The sequence below is a fragment of the Artibeus jamaicensis genome, unplaced genomic scaffold (assembly GCF_021234435.1).
Source record: "Artibeus jamaicensis isolate MK-2021 breed Jamaican fruit bat unplaced genomic scaffold, CSHL_Jam_final scaffold_916, whole genome shotgun sequence".
Lineage (NCBI taxonomy): Eukaryota > Metazoa > Chordata > Mammalia > Chiroptera > Phyllostomidae > Artibeus > Artibeus jamaicensis.
The window spans coordinates 38,978,626-39,003,694 of record NW_026522059.1 but is presented as its reverse complement, the minus strand read 5'-3'; the positions used below and the strand labels follow the sequence as shown (position 1 = coordinate 39,003,694).

At 41.2% G+C, this 25,069-nt stretch overlaps 1 protein-coding gene across 10 annotated transcripts in view; it reads left to right on the top strand.

The window, feature by feature from the left end:
• Positions 1–642: 642 nt before the first annotated feature.
• TRIM55 (tripartite motif containing 55) overlaps positions 643–25,069 on the top strand; it is a 39,102-nt gene continuing 14,675 nt past the window's right edge. For 2 of the 10 annotated variants that reach the window (XM_053661223.1, XM_053661225.1), the window contains exons 1-10: positions 643–964; positions 1,491–1,663; positions 6,895–7,060; positions 8,967–9,062; positions 18,536–18,769; positions 19,124–19,146; positions 19,251–19,375; positions 20,821–21,110; positions 22,467–22,719; positions 24,055–24,142. In XM_053661223.1, coding sequence (XP_053517198.1) covers positions 797–964; positions 1,491–1,663; positions 6,895–7,060; positions 8,967–9,062; positions 18,536–18,769; positions 19,124–19,146; positions 19,251–19,375; positions 20,821–21,110; positions 22,467–22,719; positions 24,055–24,142 — 1,616 coding nt within the window. In that variant the 5' untranslated portion in view covers positions 643–796. Of the gene's footprint in view, positions 965–1,490; positions 1,664–6,894; positions 7,061–8,966; positions 9,063–18,535; positions 18,770–19,123; positions 19,147–19,250; positions 19,376–20,820; positions 21,111–22,466; positions 22,755–24,054; positions 24,143–25,069 lie in introns of all 10 variants that reach the window. The other 8 variants (XM_053661224.1, XM_053661222.1, XM_037148937.2 and 5 more) reach the window with 6 other exon arrangements.

The window sequence follows — 25,069 nt, the reverse complement described above, 5'->3', positions numbered from 1 at the left end:
CACACTCGAGTTTTATCATATAGCTTTTAAAAATAACTGAATCATCCACTGGTATTTAAATTTTTTTTACTTGATAGATACTTTTATAGTGAAAAGGTTTGAAAACAGTTTTTCAATTAGAATGTTTTCCATACCACGACCCCTCCAAAGGTGAAATATTTAACATTGAACGAGTCTTTCTAGATGATTTGTGCAGCTGGGATAATGATTTTTAAGACATGTCTTGTTTATTTTCACCAAGGTGATATGATCATGTTGCTTTGAGTAAGTCACTTTCTCAACTCTCAAGACAGAAACGACATTTGTTATACAGCTCGACTCCTGCTTAGGATACATTCTTCCTAGCCCTGAAAAACCCTGTCGCCGGGTCCTCACTGAAGACTCGCAGAGGGCAGGGCTCGGTGACTCCACAGTGTGCACATTCGCGTTTGTTGTTGACAACTGCCTGCTTCCACTCCTTCCCACAACCCTGTCCAAACGGGGTTCGTAATCCTTCTTCCCACTCACTCTTTTCACTCCCTGGGGTAGGAATGTTGGATCCTGTTCTCTGTCACCTGTCAGAATCTGTCCTCCTGTCACTGGCTTATATGGACAAATCAGCCTTCTGTCACGTGACCCCAGCTGCTAAAAACAGCTCCGGCTCCCACTCTGAACCTGGGCCTGAAACAATGTCCTCCACCAAAAGAAACATGAAGGACACTTGATCGCACAAGCCTTGGAATTACTTCCAGGAAACACTTGTAGAGACCATTCGGAACAACCTTTCCCTGGCAGCGCACACGGGGACGGCCAGGAGATGAGTGCATCTTTGAATTACAAGTCTTTTTCCAAAGAGCAGCAGACCATGGACAACTTAGAGAAGCAACTCATCTGTCCCATCTGCTTAGAGATGTTCACGAAGCCCGTGGTCATTCTCCCCTGTCAGCATAACCTGTGTAGGAAATGCGCCAGTGATATCTTCCAGGTAGGTTTGTTCGGAATGTAGGGGTGGAAAACATTCCTCTGAATCAGGTGCTTAACTTTAAGGTGAACTCCTTTAGAAAACTTTAAAAGGTTACATTCATTTTCAGGAAAAACAAAAATGTCTTAATGATTTGCTTTGTGCTTTGCTGTCAGCCTTCTCTTATTCCCAAATCTAATTTTATTTCAACATTAAAAATCATATTTATTTTATTTTTTTCAAAAATGGAATCTGTTTCAAAATCGTAAATGAATTACTATCCAAGATATTAATGTTGGAGTTCTGGCTGGAACTGAAAATATTAGATGGAAAAATCATCTCATGCTGAAAACGGTACATAGCAGTTGACTGTAGATGAGCGCTGACTCTGTGTTTTAGAGCCCCTTGAGGATGGGGCCTTAAGGGGCTATCTCATGGCAAGCTTAAAGTAGAAGTTGATGTTGTGTGTAGCCACAGAGAGTGAAGAGAAGTCTCAGAAAAGCTACCCGTGGCATTACTCAATTCCTCTTTCCTTGCTTGGCAAGAACAGGCCTCTAACCCGTACTTGCCCACCAGAGGAGGCACTGCCATGGCATCAGGGGGCCGATTCCGCTGCCCATCCTGTAGGCACGAAGTGGTTTTGGACAGACATGGGATATATGGACTTCAGAGGAACCTGCTGGTGGAAAATATCATTGACATCTACAAGCAGGAGTCCACCAGGTATGATTGTTCCATGTATGAAACCCATTTGAAGTTTTATTTGGTTGTTTTAGTGGGTCACTACACTGAAGCTTGTTTGGCAATCACAGGCTAATTGTTTTGTAGCAAAATGTTTTCCCAAGTCAGTCTTTTCCAATGGAAGAGAGGGTTACTTATGGGAGGAAAGAAGGGAGCTGGTGACCATGCTTTTGTATCAATTTAAGAATGGAGTAACTCAATACTAATCCAGTCCAGATGGTGACACTGAAAGAGGCATCAGGCTGTCCACCACATGCTTTATATTATATGCAGTGTAGACATTTCTGTACTTCACAGGTCCTTTGTAGCTCCAGAAAGTTATAGCATAATATAAAATTATAGTATAAAACTTTATGTAAAAACTGTGGCATAAAACTTTAGAGAAAATCACAGAAATGGCATCTTCCAAAATAGTTCTTTCCTAGTTCAGAGAGTCTCACCTTAAAATTATCTAGATGATAACAATAAAAACAAAACTCTCTAACATGTTATGGTGTTGAGTCTGAAAGTTACAAAGGAAGGCATAGTCCTGGCCTTTAGCAACTTAAAGTTTAGAGACATGGGGGGTAGGAGGGAAAGATGGAGTTCACGTTATGTTTTCCTATCTCTATCTAGATTGTATTACTGCACACTTACCTGTTGATTGACTGAGATACATTATATACTCCAATCAGTTTTTTTAAAGGGGGGGCTTCTTCCTCATCAAGTCACATTGGCTATAGCGTTCCTTTCCTAGGCGAGAGCTCATTCCTCGAAGTCATGGTGTGAAGAGCCCTTTTCCAATTGTATACAGGTCAGGCGGGTCCACAAAGCTTGACAGCAATATTGAGACCATCTAGAAATGACCTCACTGTGATTCCTACTAGAAGACATGTATTTATGGAACATCTGCAGGGCTCCGAGAGCCTCACACTCTTGGAAGGAAAACCGTTTTATAAATCTAACATGTAATTATTGTAATCACTATGGCTATTAGTTTCTGGTTCTGATTCAGAACTAAATTAGGTAGTGCCAGGATACAGATGGAGCTGGGGAAGAAAAATGATTGTTAGTACATATTGCAGAGATAATGGAGTTGACTATTCCCCTTGAGCCCAAAGTCTCTTGAGAAGAAGAAAAGTACCATTGTTGCTGTTGCTTGGATTTCACTGTATTTCATTACTTTAAAATGCAAATATGTACACTGTCTCTTTCAAAAATTAAGCAGTTATTAAGGTAATTTATACAACAACAGATTTAGTGCATAGTACAGTGCCTTAGACAGAATAGTTGCTCCATAAGTGCCAGCTGATCAAGCAACACCACGAACCTTCCTACATGTTCTAGTTATCATAATAATTTTCTGTTTTACTGCTTGACACAGTGAGAGCTTGAAACATGTGAAATAGCAATAATTGTTATGAAATCCAGAGGAGAGGAGATGTTACAACTTGTAGCATTAGTAAAACTACAAGACACATTAGTTAACTATGAAGTCTGTGTGGTGCGTGTGCCAAAAATAGTGCCCAGGTAAGCAAATGGTCTAAAAGCAATGAACCAAATGTCCAACAATGAAGTTCATAGCTGAGTGCAGTAGGGGTGTTTTTGTGATTATCAAGTTCTTCTTATGCTATTGTTTCTTAACTTGAGTCTTGCCTTTGGGGCATTTTACTTGGTAGCAAAACCACAGGTTGCACAAAGTGCTCAAACAAATGTTTGGGCATAAATCTAGTTGTTCCTTTGAGTCTGGAGGCCTTATAAGCCCAGAATCTTGGACTTAAGGGCATATTAGGGGACCCTGAAATATTATACAGAGTGAGGTGAACCCAGCTCTGACCTGAAGTCATTTGGCTTGGGGGCAGAAAGGGGAGGAGCTGGTGAACTTTGACCTTCTACAGAAAGGCTAGAGATTGTAGGTCTGGAAACACTTGACTTTCTCATCCAGAATTCTGCATGGTACTGAACTAGCCACAGTATGGGGGAATGACAAGAGAAGGAACTAATTTTTATTATTAATAATAATGAATATAATTAACTTTAAAATACAGTAAGTAAAACTAGTATTTTCTGAGTATGTGTCAACTACTGTTCTGGGTGGTTTACACATAAGTTATGTGTAATTCTTCAATTCTCAGCATAATCCTGTGAGGCTTAACTATTATGATTATTACCTTATTAAAATTTTTAATATATATTATTTTAAACATTCAAATAGAACTACAAGGCCACTTATTTTAGTGGGATTTCAAGAGGAAACATGAATAAATAAATGCATGTGTTTATTTAAATTCTGCTATATTTTATTAGTAAACCCTTAGTCCAATTTTTTGATATGAGTAAAAGCTGAGCCTGAAAGAAGTGAAGTAATTCGCCTAAGGCCACACAATCCCCTTATGGAGAAGCTGAGCTGGAACTAAGCTTTATGGTTGGTTTGACTCTTAAGCAGAGTTTCACTGCTTAAAATGCCTCTTTGCGACCAGATGCCTATCTTTCAGGAAACTCTGAGATGGTCCCAGCAACCTCAGAGACCAGAGAGTGCCACCTACAGACTCCTCGAGTCGAGCCTGTACAAATGGCCAGGGCCCCTGCCAGCACTTGGTGCAAGCCCTGAACCACACACACTGTGAGCTGAGCCATCCTCATGTCATGAAGGGGCATTTACATCTTTATTCAACATGCCATGGTTGTCCCAAGTCTGTTACATCTTTCGAGTTGTCTAAAGGTTTTCATTATAAGCTCATTTGTAAGTGGGAAATGCCTCTGGACCTGTGTTGCCACCTAAACAAGAACAACCTAATAAGGAACATGGGAAGTAGTTGTCGATCTGTATTGCTTTATGAAAAAATAAATAATCACAATAAAAACTAAACATAGAGCCTATGGCTATTTCCACCTCTTCGATGTTTGCATGTACTGAAAAAACCGAGTTCTTTCGCAATGTCTGTGGTCATAGCCGTTGACATCAGAACAGCACAGAGGTGCAGGCCACCTCAGGGAGTGCCCAGGGGAGAACACCCGCAACAGTACTGCCTGGGCCATTTCCCAGTAAATGTGGTCCAGGAACTTTCTTCATGTTCACTGTGAGGTGGAATCACATGAGAGGGAAAGTTTTAGGGGTGGAGAACCTTTGCCCAAACAAAGATCAAATCACCACTCCCCATCCCTACACAAGCCCCAGAGTACTTCATCATTTGTCAATCTTTAGGCTGTTGTCTAGTCTTTTTGCCAGGCATGAGTGCTCAGTGACCCCAGGCTTTTCCCATATTTTACACACCATTTCCAAATAAGTGGTTTGATGTTAGAGCACCGGGAGCACTACCCATTAATCTGACAAATTCTCTTTCGATTCTCATTCATTAATTCAATAAATGTTTCCTGAGCACCCACCCAATGCAAGACATTGATCATTCTGGGCACTGAGGATCAAGTAAAACAGAAGACAGACCATGGTCCCTGCCCTCAGAGAGTTTATATTCTAGTGGAGGAAACAGACAGACCTGGGAGGGAGATACATTTTCTTGGGGGGGGGGGATGTTTATTTTCCTCTGTTAGTTTTCAGGCATATAGCAGAAATCAGGCCAGGAGGTCACTGACTTCATGGGAACATATTGCTATGAGACCAAGCAAAATTCCTTTTATAAAAATCAGATTCTGAAATCTTGAAGCTGGCAGTCCCTACAATTTCCTTATCAGACCCAGGGTTTTTCCCAGTCTCAAGCACTTAACTTCAACCCAATGACGTACAGATGTGAATCAGCATATTCACTATCTTTCTCTGAGTTCTGGGTCTGCAGCTACAGTATATTACATATCAATATTAGGGGTTTTCAAACATTTTGATTCATGTCTCACAGGAGGAAGTATGTTTTGCATTGTGATCTAGTGACCATTACATACATGGATGAACACAGACAATAGATACAATGACATATATACTTTTGTTTCAGGTTCCCACATATACTTATGCACATAAGTTGTACCTATATATGTACAACTGAAACAAAAGTTTCATATATCAATACTTGATCCTTACTACATGTAGTTCACAGTATCGGCTATTTTATTTTATTTTACTTTTTTATTTTATTTTATTTATTTTATTTTACAATGCTGGTCATGGCCCCCTAAATTGATTTCATGGCCCATAAAAACTTGCAGTTTTTAAAAGTAGATTTTGATAACAACTAAAAAAAAATCAAAATCTGAGCTACTTCTAAATAACCATATATTTGTGAGTATGAGACACGGTTTGGGACTTGTATTTAAATTTTTTAAATACCTCTGAAAACTATTAACAGCCTCAGCCTTTGGATAAGATATATAAAAATTCCAGATTTTGGTGTGAGCAGGCTACAACCGCACCTCCCACCATGCCCTCCAGAGGGGATCCAAAGCACCACACCCTGGTGCAGATCTGATCTTGAACATGACACCTAAGCCATGATGATGGTTAGAAGAATATACAGGGTTCTCTCCTGTCTGTGAACTTGGGCTGCCTCAGGTGATTCCACAGCTAACAGGTTATCCTTTAGTAACAATGATGTGTCCACTTCCCTCCTGGTTTCTGTTTTTCACTCCTTGCTTCTCATCTCATTAGCACATACACGCCCAATGCTCCATTATTATCTGCTGCAGCTGGAATAAGTTTTGGTTAGTGCTGACCTGCTGGGAAAACTAAAGCTTGGAGCTTATCTGTGAGATTTACATTTCTAAGGTCCACCATGTCCCAGAACAGAAATCTGCATTTTTCTTATTGCTCATTTAGTATAATTGTTCACTTTCACTGAGCACATACTACCACTCTTAACCACTGCCAAGTCCTCAGGAAGTTATTTACATTTAATTTTCTGGGTGAATGGCAGGTGTTCTCTTGAGAAACTGGTGGCCTATGGAGACAGTGCTGGGTACTCTGCTAACTTTTAGGAATTGAACTAGCTGGTTTTTGAACCATCAATAACGTGAAATCTGCCTTGCTCGGAATATTCCCACCACCAAGGTTGGCAAATGCTGCAGATCAGAGTCTCCAATGCCTCATCTCCACCCCAGGCTGGTTGTTAGAGGTTTGTCAGTACATTACTGCTACTCTTGCAGGGAAGCTGAATGTGGACGGCTCTGGGAGCCTGTGGAATTCGCTCACCATTTACCCAGGGGCTGGCTGGGGTTTGCACTGCTGATGGACCGTCTGGGCTCTGCCTCAGTGGGGGCTGAGGATTTTTCTGCTACCTCTTTCCCAGACCAGAAAAGAAGGCCGACCAGCCCAGGTGCGAGGAGCATGAAGAGGAGCGCATCAACATCTACTGTCTGAACTGCGAGGTGCCCACCTGCTCTCTGTGCAAGATCTTTGGGGCACACAAGGACTGCCAAGTGGCTCCCCTCACTCACGTGTTCCAAAGGCAAAAGGTAACAGCGTCCCTCCTGTCTCTTCTCTGCAGCCCCTTCCAAGTGCCCTTGGGATTGACTTCCTGCCACCAAAATCACATGGGGACAAGGCCTTGAGATAAGAAGGGCAGAGGATCCAGTGGGGAGGAATGCTGACTGCATGAGGCCCCATGGTTCATTCTCTGGTGGGTGTTCTGGAAGGCCAGAGAGGGAAGGGATGTGGAGGGTCAAGAAGGAGGTTGCAGGGGAAGGCTCCCTGTTTTGGAGCTCTTTGCAGGTTGCTGGGAATGAGCAGTGCTGTGGGACTATAAGCTCAAGCTGTTCAAACATTATTTAAAATTCAGACTACAGATAAGGAAAGGACAAGTTTTTATTCCAGTCACAGAGTAGTTTTCTGCATTCACCAACAAAAAATTCCTTTTACCCACTACTCCCACCCACCCACCTTGTCTTCCTCACTCTAGTGGGGCAGAGATACAATAAATGGCATTTTGTCAATGAACAATTTTAAAACAGTGCCTTGTGCCGGCCTCAAGGCTAGGTGAAACTGCCCTCTAGCCTTTCATTCCAGGCCAGTTGATAAAAGGCCTCCTCTAAATGCCCCTACTCCAGGGCCTCCAGGCTTGGTCCTCTCATTCTAACCAAATGCAGCATCTTCCTCAGCTTATCACTAACCTGCCAATACAGTTTCACCCATGGACAAGTAGGAACTTCTCCATTTGATCCAAATAAATGCACAGAGTCCTGTGCTCAAATGGGTGCAGCCACTCCAGGCACCTAGGATTTGAGCAGCTCCACATCTCTGCTTCTTTCTATTAGAGTCACAGATTCCACACTGGGCAACACCAGTGTGAGCCAACCTCACTGTGAGCACTAACTGCTAAAGGAGCAGAATTCAGTAGGACACCTATTGATATAACATTTGTTTTTAATCCACTTATACTTTATTCCTTCCTTCCTTCCATCCCTGTCCCCAGCTCTTAGTGTGCTAGAACTGAATAGTACCAGTGTCACACTGCTTCCCTCAGAGCTCTGGAGACTCATGTGGGATAGACAGGAGGACTTCTACTCCACTCCTGTGTGGCCAAAGCAGCTTCACTCTCATCTATTTCTTCCATTTAAATAAAGGGTTCTGTAGCTTTAAACTGTTTTTGCAAACACTGTTCTTGTCACTTAATGTGTGAGAAAAGTTGATCACACGTTTTGCCCAGCATCATAGAGAAGGTAAAGGCAGAGATGAATCGAGTAGTTTTCCCCTCTCTGTGTCCCCTAGTGCTCCTTAGGCCAACCTTGGGAAGGGAGTAAGCACAAACAATGGAATCTCTTTGGATCAAGAATATGAGAGAAATTTCCCCTAGAAACAGCTGTATGTTAGTAGTTTCAAGTTTGTAGTGACTTGTAGTCTAGTATGTGAGTGTGTGTACACTTAGTACATAGAAGGTGTATAAGTATATGTTGAATAAGTATAAGTAAATAAGTGAATGAATGAGTGAATACTCACTATATATATATTCCTAGTAAACTGATCCTCAGATGACTTGGCAAATGATTTATTTTGGGTCCATGATGTCACGTACTAGACTCCATTCAATTTAAAACAATACTTAGAATTCTTTAGCTTGAGCATGCTATTCTATCTGTGGCCTATAATTTAGCTTTTAAAATATTTTTAGCAGGGCCAGAGTCAGTAAGGAATTTGATGAAAAATCTGAGACCTCGTCCCACACAAATGCATTTCTATACTTATCCATATAGAGTTTTACTTTCAAGATTAGGAGGTTCTAAACCTCCCAAGCCTCACTGTTACTTTTTAGGGTTTTATAGATCCTAGATGAAGAACCCATTGAGGACAATGCTGTGATTAATACACAATCAGTGCTGACTAGAAAACCCCCAAGATCTTGTACCCCTCTTTTCTCCTCATTAGTCTGAACTCAGTGATGGTATTGCTGTCCTTGTGGGAAACAATGATCGAGTCCAGGGAGTGATCAGCCAGCTGGAGGACACCTGTAAAACTATTGAGGTAAGTCAAGTCTCCATAGAAATATAACCCAAGCCCAAACTCCTGGGGGTGTGACTTCTTCAATACCATGCTACAAATCCCCATTTCAATATTTAATGACCTCATTCCTGGTTTGTCTCTAAAATATTCACCTCCTGGTTCAGGAAGAGAAGTGACCTCATGAGTCAATAAGGCATATTTCACCATATTTACTAGGCTTTTGTTATATGTTTTGCTCCTTCGTGGTCAACACATTTTGAAAGATTGGCTACAAGAAAAATAATTCCCAGTAATGAAAAATGAGTGTCATCTGTTTTTATAGCACAATTTCTTTGGGAAAATCGAAATGGTTTTAGGAAATGCTAGCTAGTGCTTTAGGAATTTATATGTGGGTTTGAGCTGCATATCTGTGCCCTGACAGTGGGGCTGCAAAGGGCCAGCAGGAGGACAGAGATCTGCCTGACCGTGGTTACAAAACAACTCAGTAGCTGGGAGTTCACGGAGGCCTGAGTTCTCGTTCATTCAACTATCTTTGCCCTCTTCCTGGCCCAGTACCTGGCACATAATAAACGCTAAATGAAAACTTGAACAAAAGGATGAATGGCTTGTTCTTTAGCTTACACTTAGGGTTGGCATGTAAAAGACATGGGGAATCTACTCTTTCTCAAGGTCATTTACAAACTGTGTAATTGCTGAAGGCAAAATGCTGAAGCCTAAAGAGATTTAGCTCTGAAGCAGGTATCTTTTCAAGACAAAGATTCACAGGCCAGTTAAGCCATGCTGCAGAGGGGCAGGTGTCAGACATCCAGGTCTCTGGTTCTGTACCTGGGAGCCCTTTATTCCTCCCTCCCTCCTCTTAGTTTTGGGGTGATTTGTGTTGGACTTCAGGTGCAGAGAGTGAGGCTCTGTACTGCTCAGTTCATGGCTTATTGTCTTCATATCTGGGGGCAAGGTCCCTCTTATTTATTTATCTCCTTTTATCCCCATTTCCCACTCCTGTTCTCTTCTCTGTAAATAACCAGTCTAACATGTTTGATGTTCCATGTACCTGTATTCTTATAAAATGTGTACTGTTGTATATGCATGTCTTAATTTTATAAATGGCATTGCATTTCTCTTTCTGCTTCCTACTTTTTTAAAAACTAAGCATTATGCTTTTAAGATCCAGTCACATGCACATTCAATCTTTCAGTTTTATCATCTGTAAAAATGGGGTAACCATAGTACCTACTTTATAGTTACTGTGAGGAATTAAATAAGCATAAGCAAAATGCTTAGTACAGTGCCTGGCATAAGGTAAGTGCCCTATTCTTATTATTTTGTCATTAGAAAGATGACATTCTATCAAAAGCCAAAGGCCATTCCTAGATGATGACTTCATGACCTTGGTCGTAATCATCTCATTATAGATTTACACATAATTAAAGTCAATCTCCTCTCTTCTTCACGCTCATAGTCCTATTAAAATCCGTGATAAACTTGGGATCCACTTATAGAAGAAAACTTTTCTGTTGGTAAAAAACTCAAAGGCATTGTGAAGTGGACAATATAAACTTTTCTTTTTACTTATTTACAGTAAAGGCCGAATACAACTCAATCATTAAACCATGAATCAGCATTCCAGTGTGGTACCACACTGAGTCTTGAGTGTGGAAATAGGAGTGTGTTGCTAGTACATCCGTGAGGTAATCTGTACTCATCACTGGTCAGGCCTTGATCAGCGACCTCTGTCATGGGAACAGGCTTTCTGTCAGGGACTTTTAGGCTGGGGAACACATACAGGAGAAAAGTCTTGTGAGTCACAGTTGGCCTTGAGCAAATGCAAACAACTTGGCCTCACCTAGCCAGGGTCAGAGGACACTGAGAGGGCTCGGAGGGAGAGATTTAACAATACGTTTTGTTCCTGGAGGCTCAAGGGTACAATGGGAAGCAGCTGTTTTTTCTTCCACTAAGAACAAGACAAGAAGAAACAGGTTTGAAACTAAGTCAGCAGGAGGAATTTACTGCCGATGTCAGGAAGAATTTCTTGGCAGTGACCATCAGATTATGACCTCTGTAGTTACTGATAAAAACATTCGGCAAACAACGCACTTTTTATAAGTACTTCCTCAGGTTACTAGAGGAGGGTGTGTAACTGTTGCCTGTAAGCCTTCAAGATGAGACTGTAAATTGGCAGGAATCTTGAAAGTGTACATCCCTTTTACCTGTTTATTTTACTTCTGGGATTTTACCTTAAGGAAATAAATTTAAAAAGCAGTATATAAAATGGTATGGAATGTATATATTCATAAATAACCCTACATACACTCATAGAGGGGAAAACTCCAGAAATCAAAAGGTTAAGGGCAGTGAATAGTGGGACCATGGGTGATTTTCAATGTCTTCTTTATGTATTCCTGCATTCCACATTTTTCTAAAGTGGGCCTGACATTTTTAATACTCAATAAAATAAATAAGGAGTGAATAAATGAATATGGCTCAGATAACAGCTCTTAGATCAGTTTAGTTGGCTCATCTGGAAATGCAGGGATCAGCTCAGAGCCCCATGGAGGTCTCTGATTCTGTGATTCCCACTTGATGCCAATTCCCCCATTTGAAGAGGCCCCAAGGACAGTCACTGCCACAAAATGCCCACACTCTACACACCTGTAATGACTAAGGTGCTCTCCTGGAGAGGTAGGGCCTTATCAGTGGGCAAAGCACCGGCTTCCTGTCGGTCCAGAGGACAGCTTGTGAAGTGCACCAGGTCTTTGCCTCAGACTGAAAGGGTCCTATCTTGCCAAGCAGGTGAATTCTGTGCCCAGGGTCAGGGTTACAGAGCTCTTGTGTCTCCCGTTCTGCCTGGGGTTGTTGATTCCCTCTTGGGCTCTGCTCACCACCTGCCTGGAAACATGTTCTGAGAAGCCCTTGGTGGCTGCCGACCAGGGGGTGGGGAGCTGTTGTTAAAGAATTCTCTTTTCTGATTGGTGAGGAACCCCTCAGGGATGGGAAATGGAGTAGCCCCTGGGGTGGGCTCTATCCTTCCCTAATTACTTCACCTCTCCCCATGAGGGTCCTGACACCTGCCCCTTGGTCAAGTGTCCATTCCTGCACATGGCTAATTTTGTCCCTAATCATGCAATGTCTTACAGAGCTGGCCTGGGCAGTCACCTGGCTTAGGACTGGCCCTGCACAGCTGCTGTGCTTAGGGAAAATCACACTGTAGACTCATTTTTATTCTTTAAAAATAATGTATCCAGTTGTTGTGAGTTTGCATTGATGATGAGAGTGGCACTGAGGACTGCAGTCATGAAAGGGCAGTCTGAACTGTGTCGGAGAGGAGTGCATTTTCCTTTGTTGCTGAGGTCTGATGGAAGATGAAGGAGCCTTTATTCCTTCTAGCTGTCCTGAGTGTGGATCAGCCTGGGGCACTCCCAGAGCTCTGGATTGCAGGGCACTGGAAGGCCTTCTGAGCTGTTTAGCAGAGCCCAGAAAGGTTGGGGGCTACCCTTGCTTTTTCAGGCCCAGAGCTGTTTTGTTTTGGGACAGGCTGGGACTGAAGAGGTTGGGCTGCTGGAGGGAGTGGTGAAGTATACTGCCTCAGAGCTCTCTGTTTCCAGGCAAATGTGTCTGACTTTCATTCTTCATCCCTAGAAAACATAACCTCCCTCTTATTGTCTTTGTAAATGACACTAATTCTATGTCACAGGACCCCAAGAGAGCAGAATATTGATATTGGCCCTTCTGAGGTAGGTGGGCAGGCAGGCTGGAAATTATCTTGTTTCATATGAATGCCTGTTTAGGGGAAGAAGCTACAAATTGAATAATAAATATTTGATCTTGAGCATTTGCAATATCTGAAAAAATGAAAACTTTAATAAAATTCTCCAATGATTTTGCAATGAGAACCACTGTATTTCTAAAACATTGATTTTATCCAAACAGCTCTGAGACATTGTCCAGGCAGTTACAACTAGGAAGTATGACTATAATAAAAATCATTTTAATAAGCATGCCCTAATTTTTGAGGCCATATTTAGAGGCAATATAATATGTTCTTAGAAGAGAATACCTTCTTCACAGTGTTGTTGTGATGGCTAAATTGGGGTAAGAGCACATGCCAGGGGCTCAATAAGCATCACCTTGTGTCATCCACAAAGTCATTTTAGAAAGAGCACACTTATTCTAATGATGTTAATGGTCATTTAAACCACTGGAGCATCTGTAGCCTATTGTAGGTAAAGTCGGAGTAAGCATTACAGGGTCTTGGTCAATTCTGAGAGTAGGGTGAAGCAACACCCTGCAGAGGAAAAAGTGAGGATGAATGGAGCTCCATCTTTACCTAAGAGGTTTTTTGGTAACTGGAAATATTGGTAACCAACAGAGGCTGAGCCTCTTCCGGGAAAGGTCCTGACTACCCACAGCAGATGGGAATGAATTAAACAGCTGCTCAGCTTACTGTGGTCTTGTGACTTTTACTGAACCATGAGGCTCAAGCCAGGATGGGCTCACCTGGCCCTCAGCCTTCAGGGAAAGTTTTCCTAAGGAGCTTCTAAATGATCTGGACTAGTCTAAAAAACCCCTAATGCCAGGAATCCCAGGAATAAGCATTAGAATTTCCATAAATTGTAACATAATTATTTTTCTAACATAAAGTAGGTAATGACAATATGGTAGGAAAAAAGCATGAGTTTAGGAGTCTGAGAACGAAGGCCATTGAATAGGGTTGTTCCACTGAACACAACGCAGAGGCACCTGGAAGGCTGCAGAGGGGCTGAACTCCAGCCCATGTGCCTGGAGGCACAGCATTTTTCTGATTTGTCTGTCTCTTTTCTAGCACAGCCTTGCAGAGACCTGGGTTCTCATCCTAGTCTGCACTCATGAGACTTCTTCCAAATGCATATAATAGGCCTTTATGAGTGAGGGTTTGGGTTTGAGTTCCTCAGGAGAATATTCCTATGTTAAGGTAGTTCTTTCTTTAGTATTGTTAATCTTTTGTCTATTTTTTCACCCTCTTTTGCCTTACTGAAGGGACTTTTGAAGTAGTGTATTTCAGGCAAAGCTGAGTGGCTACTTGCAGACCCAGAACTGCAGCTCCAGACATGTGTGTGGTGCATGGAGGAATGTGGTAGAGATATGAATGGGCCCAGAAAGCCAGTTGCTCATTGACAAGTGGTAGGGCTAAAAGCTTATCTTTGTCTCTATTTTGGTCACAGAGCCTCACTCCTTACATGGTAAGAGCGTTGGTCACAACTGTCTCAGATTTTTCCTGTCGTGGCCATGGCACATTGCCATGGGACTGACATTGCAGGGCTAGGACATATAATTTATACCTTAGTGCTGTAGATGACCACTCTGGAACTTGCTGGGAATCAAAGGAGGCATTTTATATCTAAAGAAGCATTTCATAGCCTGTAGAATATTTGAACTATAGAGAAGAAAGAGACCTTAGCGACCATTCATTTTGATTCCTTAATGCAAGGGGCCCCAACCCCCAGGATGCAAACCAGTACCAGCTATGCCTATTAGGAACCAGGCCACAAGCAAAGCTCCCCTGAGCTCTGCCTTCTGTCTCCACCCTCCATCCCCATCCTCAGCGGTGGAGTGAAGTTCCCAGCCTCTCTGTCCCTGCCCCACCCTCCCTGCCTTCCACAAAGCTAGCCAAAGAGGTTGGGGATTGCTGCATTAATGTACAGATAAAAATTTAAAAGTGTGTTATTGTCCTGAGGTTAAATGGCTTCCTTAGGGTTGCATAACATTTTCTTGTTCTGTTCTTTTGAGCACTGAATCAAGCAGTGGCTTGGGGGTATCAGGTAAATACCCATTTCTTTGGAACAGAACAAAACAGAAACTTTTGAGTGAAGGCTAACTATTGCTAGATACAAGTAATATTTCATTCATTCATCCAATCATTCAAACCATACTTCTCATGTGGGCATTGTTAGAGTTGTGAAAAGGTACATATTCAGTTGATTAGCAGTTTACATACAATTTTTTTTCACTTTACTTGGAAGTATGTCACTGCTGGGTATGGTGGGAGTAGCAATTCTATGTGACTTCAAAATTCCATAACTGATTAATTCAAATAAAGAAAATTAGATCTAGACCCTGGCTAGTATAGCTCAGTGGATTGAGTGTGGGCCTGCGAACCAGACAATCATGGTTCAATTCCCAGTCAGGGCACATGCTGGGGTTGCAGGCCGGTTCCCTGCAGGCCAGTTCTCTGCAGGCCAGTTCCCAGCAGGGGACGCAAGAAAGGCAACCATACATTGATGTTTCTCTCCCTCTCTCCTTCCCTTCCTCTCTAAAGAAATAAATAAAATCTTTTATAAAAAAAGAAAATTAGATCTAAATTAATAAAAACTTATATATAGTGTCCACTGTGTGACAAGTAATGGAGTAAATTTTTTACAAAATATGTAGTTATATGATGATGATGATGGTGATGATAATAAATAATTAAAAATATACTATTCATGGGGTAGCATTTCCTAAACTGTAAGGTATGAGCAAATGATGGTTGCTATTAAAATTATAGTGATTTTATCAAAATTCAATACAATACAAATCATTAAAAAGACAGAGTAGAAATAAAATAATACTTGGTATTCCATTTAAGCCACTAGATAAAATTATGTGTCCCTAATAAGCATAATTTAGCCTCACCTAAAACAATTTGTCTTTCACAAACTTAAATGTTCTCATACCTATTAAATCACAGAAGAGAAAACTTTTATAAAACAAAGACATTTTGCTAGTATCACATCTTAATATAATACTCATTATTATAAATGTTTTAAGTGCACAATTAATTTTGTATTATTTTATCAATTTTTAAATTCTCACCTGAGGCCATACTTATTGATTTTACAGAGCGGGCAAGGGAGAGGGAGAGAAACATCCATGTGAGAAACATCGATTGGCTGCCCCTTGTTCCCAGCCAGACTGGGAACTAAACCCACAACCCAGGCTTGTGCCTTGACCAGGAATTGTACCCACAGTTTTCTGGTGTAGGGGACAATGCTCCAACCAATTGAGCCACACCAGCTAGGGCCACAATTTATTTTAGAAAAATAACCTAGAAACCATCATGTTTCTAGTAAATAGTAGAGCATCTGAACATCAAAGGCACATTTCAGGAGTGCAGTGGATAGATGGTTGCTTGTAAGATTAGGACAGAAGGTAATACAGAGAAAGAAATTTTGAACAGGAAGCTACTAACAGGCATCCGTTTGTGGCCTGCATAAATCTAAATCTCAAGCTAAAGGGCTGGAAATGGATGGAAATTTGATAAGCCCAGCAATTTCCATGTCTGAACATGCCTAGTCCTATTACTTTGACGACTGCCAAGGTTCCACACATTTTTATTCTCTGCTATACCTCCTCTACTCCTATTTATCCTTAATGGCCAAATTTGGGCACCACTTCCTCTAAGAAGTTTTTCCTGAGCTAACATCACCACCCTTGGTCTTTTCCCCCTCAGATGTTCCCTACCCAAACAAAGGGTTGGATTAAGGCCCCACCTCTATGCTTCTATAAAATGTGGTATAAATATTTAATATATTTCTATTTTTCAGCCTACTAGTTTACATCATTGGCCCATAGTCTTTCTCATTCAGTGAACTGTGAGCTCCTTGAAAATAGAAACTACGTTTAATTCATTGTTAGGGCTGCCAAGCCTTGCACAGTGCTTGACACAGATGACATGTGTAAGAATTGTTTGTTAAATGAATGCATGGTTGGGTGGGTGACAGGAATACTATACTTACTATTAAAATGGTCTGTACCATTAGATCTACTTCATGTATTGTGACTTGTTAGAAATGTGATGAGAACTGACCATTATGCAATGGAGGTGGTAGAGCGAGGGATGTATTACTTGCACATTTGTGGAGTATCTTCATAAACCAGCAATTTGCATTAGGTTATCCTTTTTTTCCCTCTTACTCTGAGAATAGTAGAGAAGTTGAAGAGAAGTGAAACATGGTTTTTTAAAATCTATTCAACAGATATTTATTGGACATCTGCTCTCTAAGGTGGTAATGTGTCTTAGGCAAACCCAGATTTCATAGTTTAGATATTTAAGAAATTCACCCAAAGGAAGAAAGTAATATGTGATATCAAAGAGAATAATGTTTACTAAAATGAAAGAATGAATGGGTAATAAGGGTCATACAAAAGTCAGAGATGTCAGAGATAAATTGGCTGAATTCAGGAAGCACCCACCAGGCAGGAGTTCTAGGTTCGATTGTCATGGCTTAAAACCTGCTCTCAGCTATAAAGGCCTTGGACCCAGACAAGGTCAGGTCCAGGAAGACAGGCATACACACACACCAAGTTTACTGGAGCTTGAAAAACCAAAAGGCTAATGACCAGGCCAACTGGAAAATTAGTTATGATTTAAACATGGACTCAGAGTAAATGGAGCTGGATGGTACAGGAGATGCTTTAGACACACAGCGCAAATGGGCAAGGCTGATTTCCCATACAGCCTTTCTCTCCAGGAACCCAAGACCAGATTCAGTATCTCCCTCTCTTAGACAGTATTGGATAAATGGAGCATTTGGTAGATACAAGTATATGCCATAAACGGTAACTATTATGGAACTTCAGAGAATTAAAAGATGACATTCAGCCATAGAGAGCAAGGAAAGCTTCAAGGAAGAAGTGGTATTTCAACATGTCTTTAAGATTGCTTAGCGTTTGCTGCAAATTGGGAAAAAACATTCTAAACAGAGGGACAACATGAGCAAAGGAAGTGAGTGATTCATTTTTGCTGGATACAGGCGTAGTATGTGATGGAGAAGAGTAGAATATTGTGAAGGAAAGCTAGAATCAGGCCATGAAGGGGGTTGAATACCAGTAGTAAAGTTAAAATGTGATTTTGGGGGCCATGGGGAGTCATAACAGAGAGAAAGCACTGAACCCAGGAGAATGAATTTGCTAGCAGTGGTGTTAGTTAGCTTGAAGGAGGTATCCCAGCTGCAGAGGCCATTGGAAGCTTCAGAATCTACGTGGGAGGACTGAAACTAGGGCAGGAGACATAGAGGTGGTGCAGAGACAGACTGAGAGTACAAACCAGGAAGTACCATAGTTTTTTTCTTACACATATACACATGCACACACATACACTCACTCAAAAGCAAAATATAAACCTATAAGCTATATGACCAACGTATAATTTAAAACAAAACCTGTTCTAATTTATATGAAATTCTCCATTTATAAAGAACAGAGGATTGAAAAATCATTGATCTTTTAGCCAATAATTGATTTTTGATTGTCCAAATACCAAATTTGATAAAAGTGGGATTTTCAAAGTATCAACGCAGTGGGAATCTATAAGTAAATGATAAGCTTAAGGGAAATGATAAGTATAAGTAAATCTATAAGCTTAAGGAAAAAGAAAAAAATCTTAGATAAATAAATTTTCTTATTTTCCAAAATGTCCAGGTGATTTGTCCAAGTAGGCATTCTTTCAAATACTTTCTAACATTAGCTAACCCAACTAACAGGAATGCTGCAAAAAACAGAAACAGGAGCTTTGTGAGAAGTTTGATTACCTGTATGGCATCCTGGAGGAGAGGAAGAATGAGATGACCCAAGTCATTACTCGAACCCAAGGGGAGAAACTGGAACATGTCCGTGCCCTGATCAAAAAGTATTCTGATCACTTGGAGAATGTATCAAAGTTGGTTGAGTCAGGAATCCAGTTCATGGATGAGCCAGAAATGGCAGTATTTCTACAGGTAAGTCTCCTTTTGACACCAGAGGAAACTGACCAAACAGGTGTGTGTTGGAGAAGTAGTTGTCACCATGTTTTTGTTACTTTATATGCAACCTCATCTGATCCATTTTACCAACTAAAATATAAGCCCATTATGTGCTTATTTTCCATCAGTTTAAACAATTTCATGAGCATATAGTTAAGGGCCCACAACATTGCTTAAACATAAGAGGATTCTGGCATAAAGGAGCAGTTATTTATGGCACTTAAAATGAAGCCACGAGATTTTCAGAGTTGGCAAAGGAAAGAGTTAAGTGTCAACAACACCTTTGATGAAAAAAATTTAAGTAGGCTTGTCTTTTGTTTGCTTTCACAGAATGCCAAAACCCTGTTACAAAAGTAAGTAATTTTCATTTTATGGAAAAAATGCATATTTTTCATTTTTACCCAGGGCTATCAAACTGTAAACAGTGACAGTAAGTGGCAACTTGTCTTTGTTGCAGAATTTCTGAAGCATCGAAGGCATTTCAGATGGAAAAAATAGAGCATGGTTATGAGAACATGAACTACTTCACAGTCAACCTCAATAGAGAAGAAAAAATAATACGTGAAATTGATTTTTACAGAGGTTTGTTATTCTTGTGACCATTTGGCCCAAATTGTAGGTGTATGAAAGCAACAGAAGAGTTTAGTGAGAGGAAATGCGGATTCAGAATCACTTTCAGAATGGATGGTTACAATTTTATGAGGATTGTAATCTAATGTGAAGCTCTATTTCATTACAAAATCATACAGTTTGTTGACAGTGTTTATTTAGTCTTGCATATCATGGTGCCCATTATAATGCCATTATTGGGTATTTGACTCTGGGTAGTCAAATACTTAATAACTGATGGTGATAACAAAATCTCAATTTCAACCCTAGACAAGGCGTTAGCCACAATGAAGTAAAACATTATCAGGTGCAAAGTTAAGGATGAGATAAAAATAAAACATAGTAGACATCAGAGGACAAGAATAGTAGCAAGTCATAGAATAAGTCACAACATGAAATAAAAACTTAGTCCATGTGGCCAGATGTACTCCATGAGTTATAAACATATTCCTACCATGTGGCTCAGAAATCCCACTCCTGGAACTTTGTCCTGATGAAATCATTGACAAGAAGAAAATAACCTTGAAGCTGACCAAATCTTTGATGGCTTGATCCATCCTAGCATGTCTAGGTGATGAGACACTTCAGCTGGACCACTATTAATGCCACAAAGGTGGATTACTGTCCATAGATGTAACTTTAAAAGTAAGTCTTCAGGATAGATCTTTTTTGATTTTTTAATTATTTATTTATCTTTTAGAGGGGAAGGGAAAGAGAGAAGGAGAGAAACATCAATGTGTGGTTGCCTCTCGTGAGTCCCCTGCGGGGAACTGGCCTGCAACCCAGGCATGTGCCCTGACTAGGAATCGAATCTCGATTGTGTGGTTCACAGGCCCACGCTCAATCCACTGAGCTATGCCAGCCAGGGCCCAGGATAGGTCTTTTTATAAATTACTTAATATTATCTCTCCTTAATATTGCCTGAGGGAATAATGTTATGGTTAGAAAAAGAGTCATGGCATTTATTGTGGCAAACATCAGCATTTACTAAATAAAGGAGGTAAGAAATTAAAATAAGACAAGGATTTTGTATGTTTTCTCAGATAAGGAAGAGAGTGGCATTTCTATTTGATTTGATCCAGATAAATAAATGCCAATCCTAGCCCCTCAGGAGGCTGCAGTTGTGACAGAGTGTGATAAAAATGTGAACAGGTTCTGGGCAAAGGTCAGAAGGATGGTGCATGGTAGTGATGAGGACTGTGCATCTTAGTGGGGAGGGGAGCAAGGAAGATGATGATGATTTTTCCTCAGTTCAGAGTTGTCTTGTCCACATTTAACTAGAAGTGCAAAGCTCCAGCATGGCATACTTGGGCCACAGTCGAGTAGCTGTTAAAGATGATTTCTCTAGCCTTGGCCATTAATTGTTTTCATGGCTGCACTAGTAATTGTAATGATTTAAAAATACATTACCTTACCAGAAGAGGAAGAGGAAGAAGAAGAAGGAGAAGAAGGAGAGGGAGAAGAAGGAGGCGGAGGAGAAGGAGAGGGACAGGGAGAAGGAGAGGGACAGGGAGAAGGAGAAGGAGTAAAATTGGAAGAGGTAGAAAATGTTCAAACAGAGCCATCAGGAGAAGATGAAAGTCCGGAGAAAGCCTTGGAACCCTCTCAGCTGGCCTCAGAGCTCCAGGCTGCCCCAGCCACTCTTCCTATTTCCTCTCCAGAGCCACCTCCAGCCCTGCCATCTGCTGCTGATGCCCTGGTGACACAGGTAACCACTCATGAGTTCTTTCCTACAGGACTTGCAGGTGTGCTTCCTTGCCCAACCGCCTAAACAATTTATTCTACCTTATGGAAAAGATAACCGTGTGCCAGACATTTGTATGTAGAAGACAAAAGATTTCAGGGTAGTCACAATATTAGGAAGAAAAGTTCCTGTAGGTGATTCACCTGATTCATTGTTATAACTGGTTGGCAACAATTGGTTTAACATGATTTTCCACCACCACCACCCTCAAATTGGAGGCGATCTTTGTCTGGAAATTGTGTGTGTGTGACATGTTCATAGAGCACCAAAATTGTGAAGATTAGGTCTGTTCTGAATGCAGATATAGGGTAAAGAGTGAGGAATACATAACATTAGAGTGAAAAATAAAAATGATTATACTTTCAAACTTTGCATTTTCTATAGATTATAATGGAAGTGAATAAAGAAGCCATGCTAGTTTATGTCCCTCTTGCTTACCGTGAAATACAACTATATCTTTCATTCAGTGAGCAAACAAATAAAGCTTAATTTTTTATGTATCTTTCATATGATGAGATTATGTATTGACAGAATTGTTTGAAATTTTCTAAGGAAGTTAGCTTATCCCAGGTTCAGTACCTGATGGGCTGACCTTATGTTTCCAAGAATCCACTGTCTAGTTTTCAAGCCTTTGTGCTGACTGCATGCCACCTGCGGCAGACAGATCCCAACCTGCTGAGTCTGTGAACAGTGCAGACTCATCACAAAAGAGCCCTGTACTTGCACCTGCTTTCAAAGAGAATTGAAATTACCTGCAGAAACAAAACCTCAGAAGGAGAGCTCAGGGATGAGAGCACATTCTATGCTCTGCCTCCATGGGAAACCAGGCTCAAATACTATTTTTATAGTTCCTAGAATCTTGAAAATCCAGGTATACCAATTGCACCGAAATTGGAAGAGGGGTGGTAACTAAATGAAAATAGGATCAATGCTTGGTTTTAGGAAAGAGGTTTTTAGGGGCCCGCATATGTCAAAAATTAATTGTGGCCAACAGCTTGACCTCTCTTCCATATCTGATATTTTGTAAGTAACTTTCACTTTAGGATTTCATTGTCTGCCTGGCCAGGGTATCCTCCTGTGAAAAACAAGCCCACAAAAGAAGAGGGGCACTTGCGAAGCCATGAAGAAGGGCACTGTTAGCATTCCTTCCCTTAGCACTTGCCAAGGGTGGGATGAGCTAAAACATGCACTAAACTAGGCACTACACACAGAACTCACAGCTGTCAAACCCAAAGGGAACTAAAATCCACTGCTTTATTTCTTCTTCTTCTTCTTCTTCTTTTTCTCTTTTTACTTTTGAATGTATCTGTCCTGATTAAGGGGGAGGTTGTATCCACTGGCTCTCAGCAGACCACAGAGTCTGAAACTCCAGTCTCTGCATCGATGGACACTGCGGATCCCTTGTTTTACCCTAGTTGGTATAAAGGCCAAACCCGGAAAGCTACCACCAACCCAACTTCCACCCCAGTGAGCGAAGGTCTGGGGCACATAGGGCCTCCAGGTTCTGAGGATTCGAATGTGCAGAAGGCAGAAGTGGCAGAAGCTGCAGCCAGTGAGAGGGCAGCAGTGAGTGGTAAGGCAACTAGTTCACCTGCAGCTACTTCTCAGGTTAGTGCTGATGCTGTTGTGTCTGAATGCTTCCCTGCGCCGCTCAAGGTCCTGCTAGAATCACAGCAAGAAAGAAGGGCTTCCTAAGGGGCAGATAGAAACTGTGGCCTTGGGAAAATCTCAGGAACAACTCAGCCTCAATGCTGGCTTATTGTTTATGCCTTATATTGACCTGTTTTTCTAAGCCTTACATAAAACAAACAAACAAACAAAACACAATTTGACCACTCTGCTCATGAGTGGTAACCTTACACCCGGCTTCCCAGGGGAGGGAGCTCTAGAGGACCTGGCCCTTTGGCATGCAGTTGAGGGCTGCTTCATCTGCAGTGACTGGCTGGTGTCTCTGTTCCCCTCTGCTAGGCCACTTATCCTTGTTCAGCCTCTTCTATGTCCTCCTTGGGCTTCCAGAGACTAATGACCTGCTTTTGCGCCCTTCCTAGCAAACCCCAAGGAGCACGTTTGAATTGAGCTCTAAGCCTGCTCTGGAAAATAACCTGTGATTCATGGATTCTGGGAGTGTGCTGGCTATGTCTAGACAAAGACGGTCTTGGCTTGATTAAACTGGTGCTTCCTGAGCATGTGCCCCGGGAGCAGAAAAGCACAGGTTTTCTTCCATCGGGTTTTTAAAAGAGATACTGCCTTGATTTTTTTCTCCTTTTTGTAATGAAAGTTTGAGATCCATGTCTTCTTAACACTGGGTTAGATGTTTGCATGGCTCAGAGTCCATAGAAGAAATCTTCTGCAGTTTCTTCACAAGGAAGGATGTTCATGGTTACTCCATACCCGTGAACATTCTTAAATGACGTGTGGGTGTGAGCGTTGCCCAGACAAGGGGCTGTCGGACAAAGTCTCTGTAGTTCCATGCTCCTGGGTCATCAGGTGATTACAGACAACATTTCAAACACCATAAAATAACTTATTATCTCGACTGTACTTGTTCAAGTGAACCTCCATTTCATGAGATTAAAAAAAAGGAAATTTTTTTTAATTAAAAATAACAGGCTTTGTGCCATATATTTATTTTCACAGATGAAAATGACAAAAATAATTGTTTGTTTTGAGGGAAACTTTTGAGGTGGATTTGGGGTTTAAAAAAATGAAGTAGACTTTGATTATTTCTAGAAAGTTTGTGGGAATTCTTACATCTTTAGTGGAAGTTGAGTAAGGAAGAGCTGTTTTCTGAAAAAATCCTGTAAGGAGCACTAAATAGGGCTCTGAACCAAAATGAAAGGCCACCTAAATGATGCTGGAAAATTTTGTTGTGATAATGTCAGTGAAGCTTTCTTCTTGTTTCTCACAGGAGTTAGCAATCTGCCTAGCACTTCTGGCTTTTCTTATACTTCACTACATCTGGAGTCAGATTCAGTGCTTGATTTTTACTTTAATGGGTAGGAAAAATTTTCTTTTCCCTTGACTAACATTTCATGTAGTTTCCTTGATCATGTTCCTCTTCTGTGGGCCCAGAGATAAATTTTTCCCAAACTTGAGCCTCAGCCACCTAAAAAGAACGAAGTTCCTAGACAATACTGTGGCCTCAGGCTCTCGCAGTGCAATCACCTCAAGGCACCTTCCTGAGGAGAATTGCTCAATTATCTAATCCTGCTTGGAGGGGAATCCTGACTCAGAAGTGACTCCGTGGGCAATTATTCAGTAATCCAGTAACAATGGACCCTCCGGAATGGCCATTAGGGGAGACCAGTTTCAAAAGGTCCATGCTACTGGGAGAAGAATCCACTGCTCTTAAAATAGAGGGAAGCTCAGCAAAAGACTCTCTAGGGCTTCCATAGAATAAGTAGCAGCATTTCATCTGCTTATACCAGGGGAGCCCAGGAGGTGGCCACATGACTCCTGTTGGAAATACCCAGGCAATTCTTGGTTTGGTGGACAGGTGATCTAGGTGACTCCTCAATTGTCTTTGAACCATGAGACTCTACAGTGTCTTTCCTGGGAGAGGGGGGTCCCTGAAAGAAAGGGGCCCTAGATACAGCAATACCAGGGAATTGCAGCCAGGTGAAATCTGGATGAGTAAAGAACTGGCGACCAATGTTTATTTATTAACCATAATGAATTAGAACCAAAGAAAAGTCATAAAGTCAACAAATAGCATGTTATTTTTGAGTAGACTTTCTCAAGTCAGCCTTTTCTTGATTACTGTTACAAGGTTTGCTTAGGGACTGCCATCTTACTCTTTTAATAATGTTGTGAACATTATCGGTTTAATTAATATTTAAAGATTCAAACCCCATGTACTTTTAGTAAATGACCTTGCTGAACCTGAGACCCAGCTCCCTGTGTCTGTAGCTCAGAAGCAATTC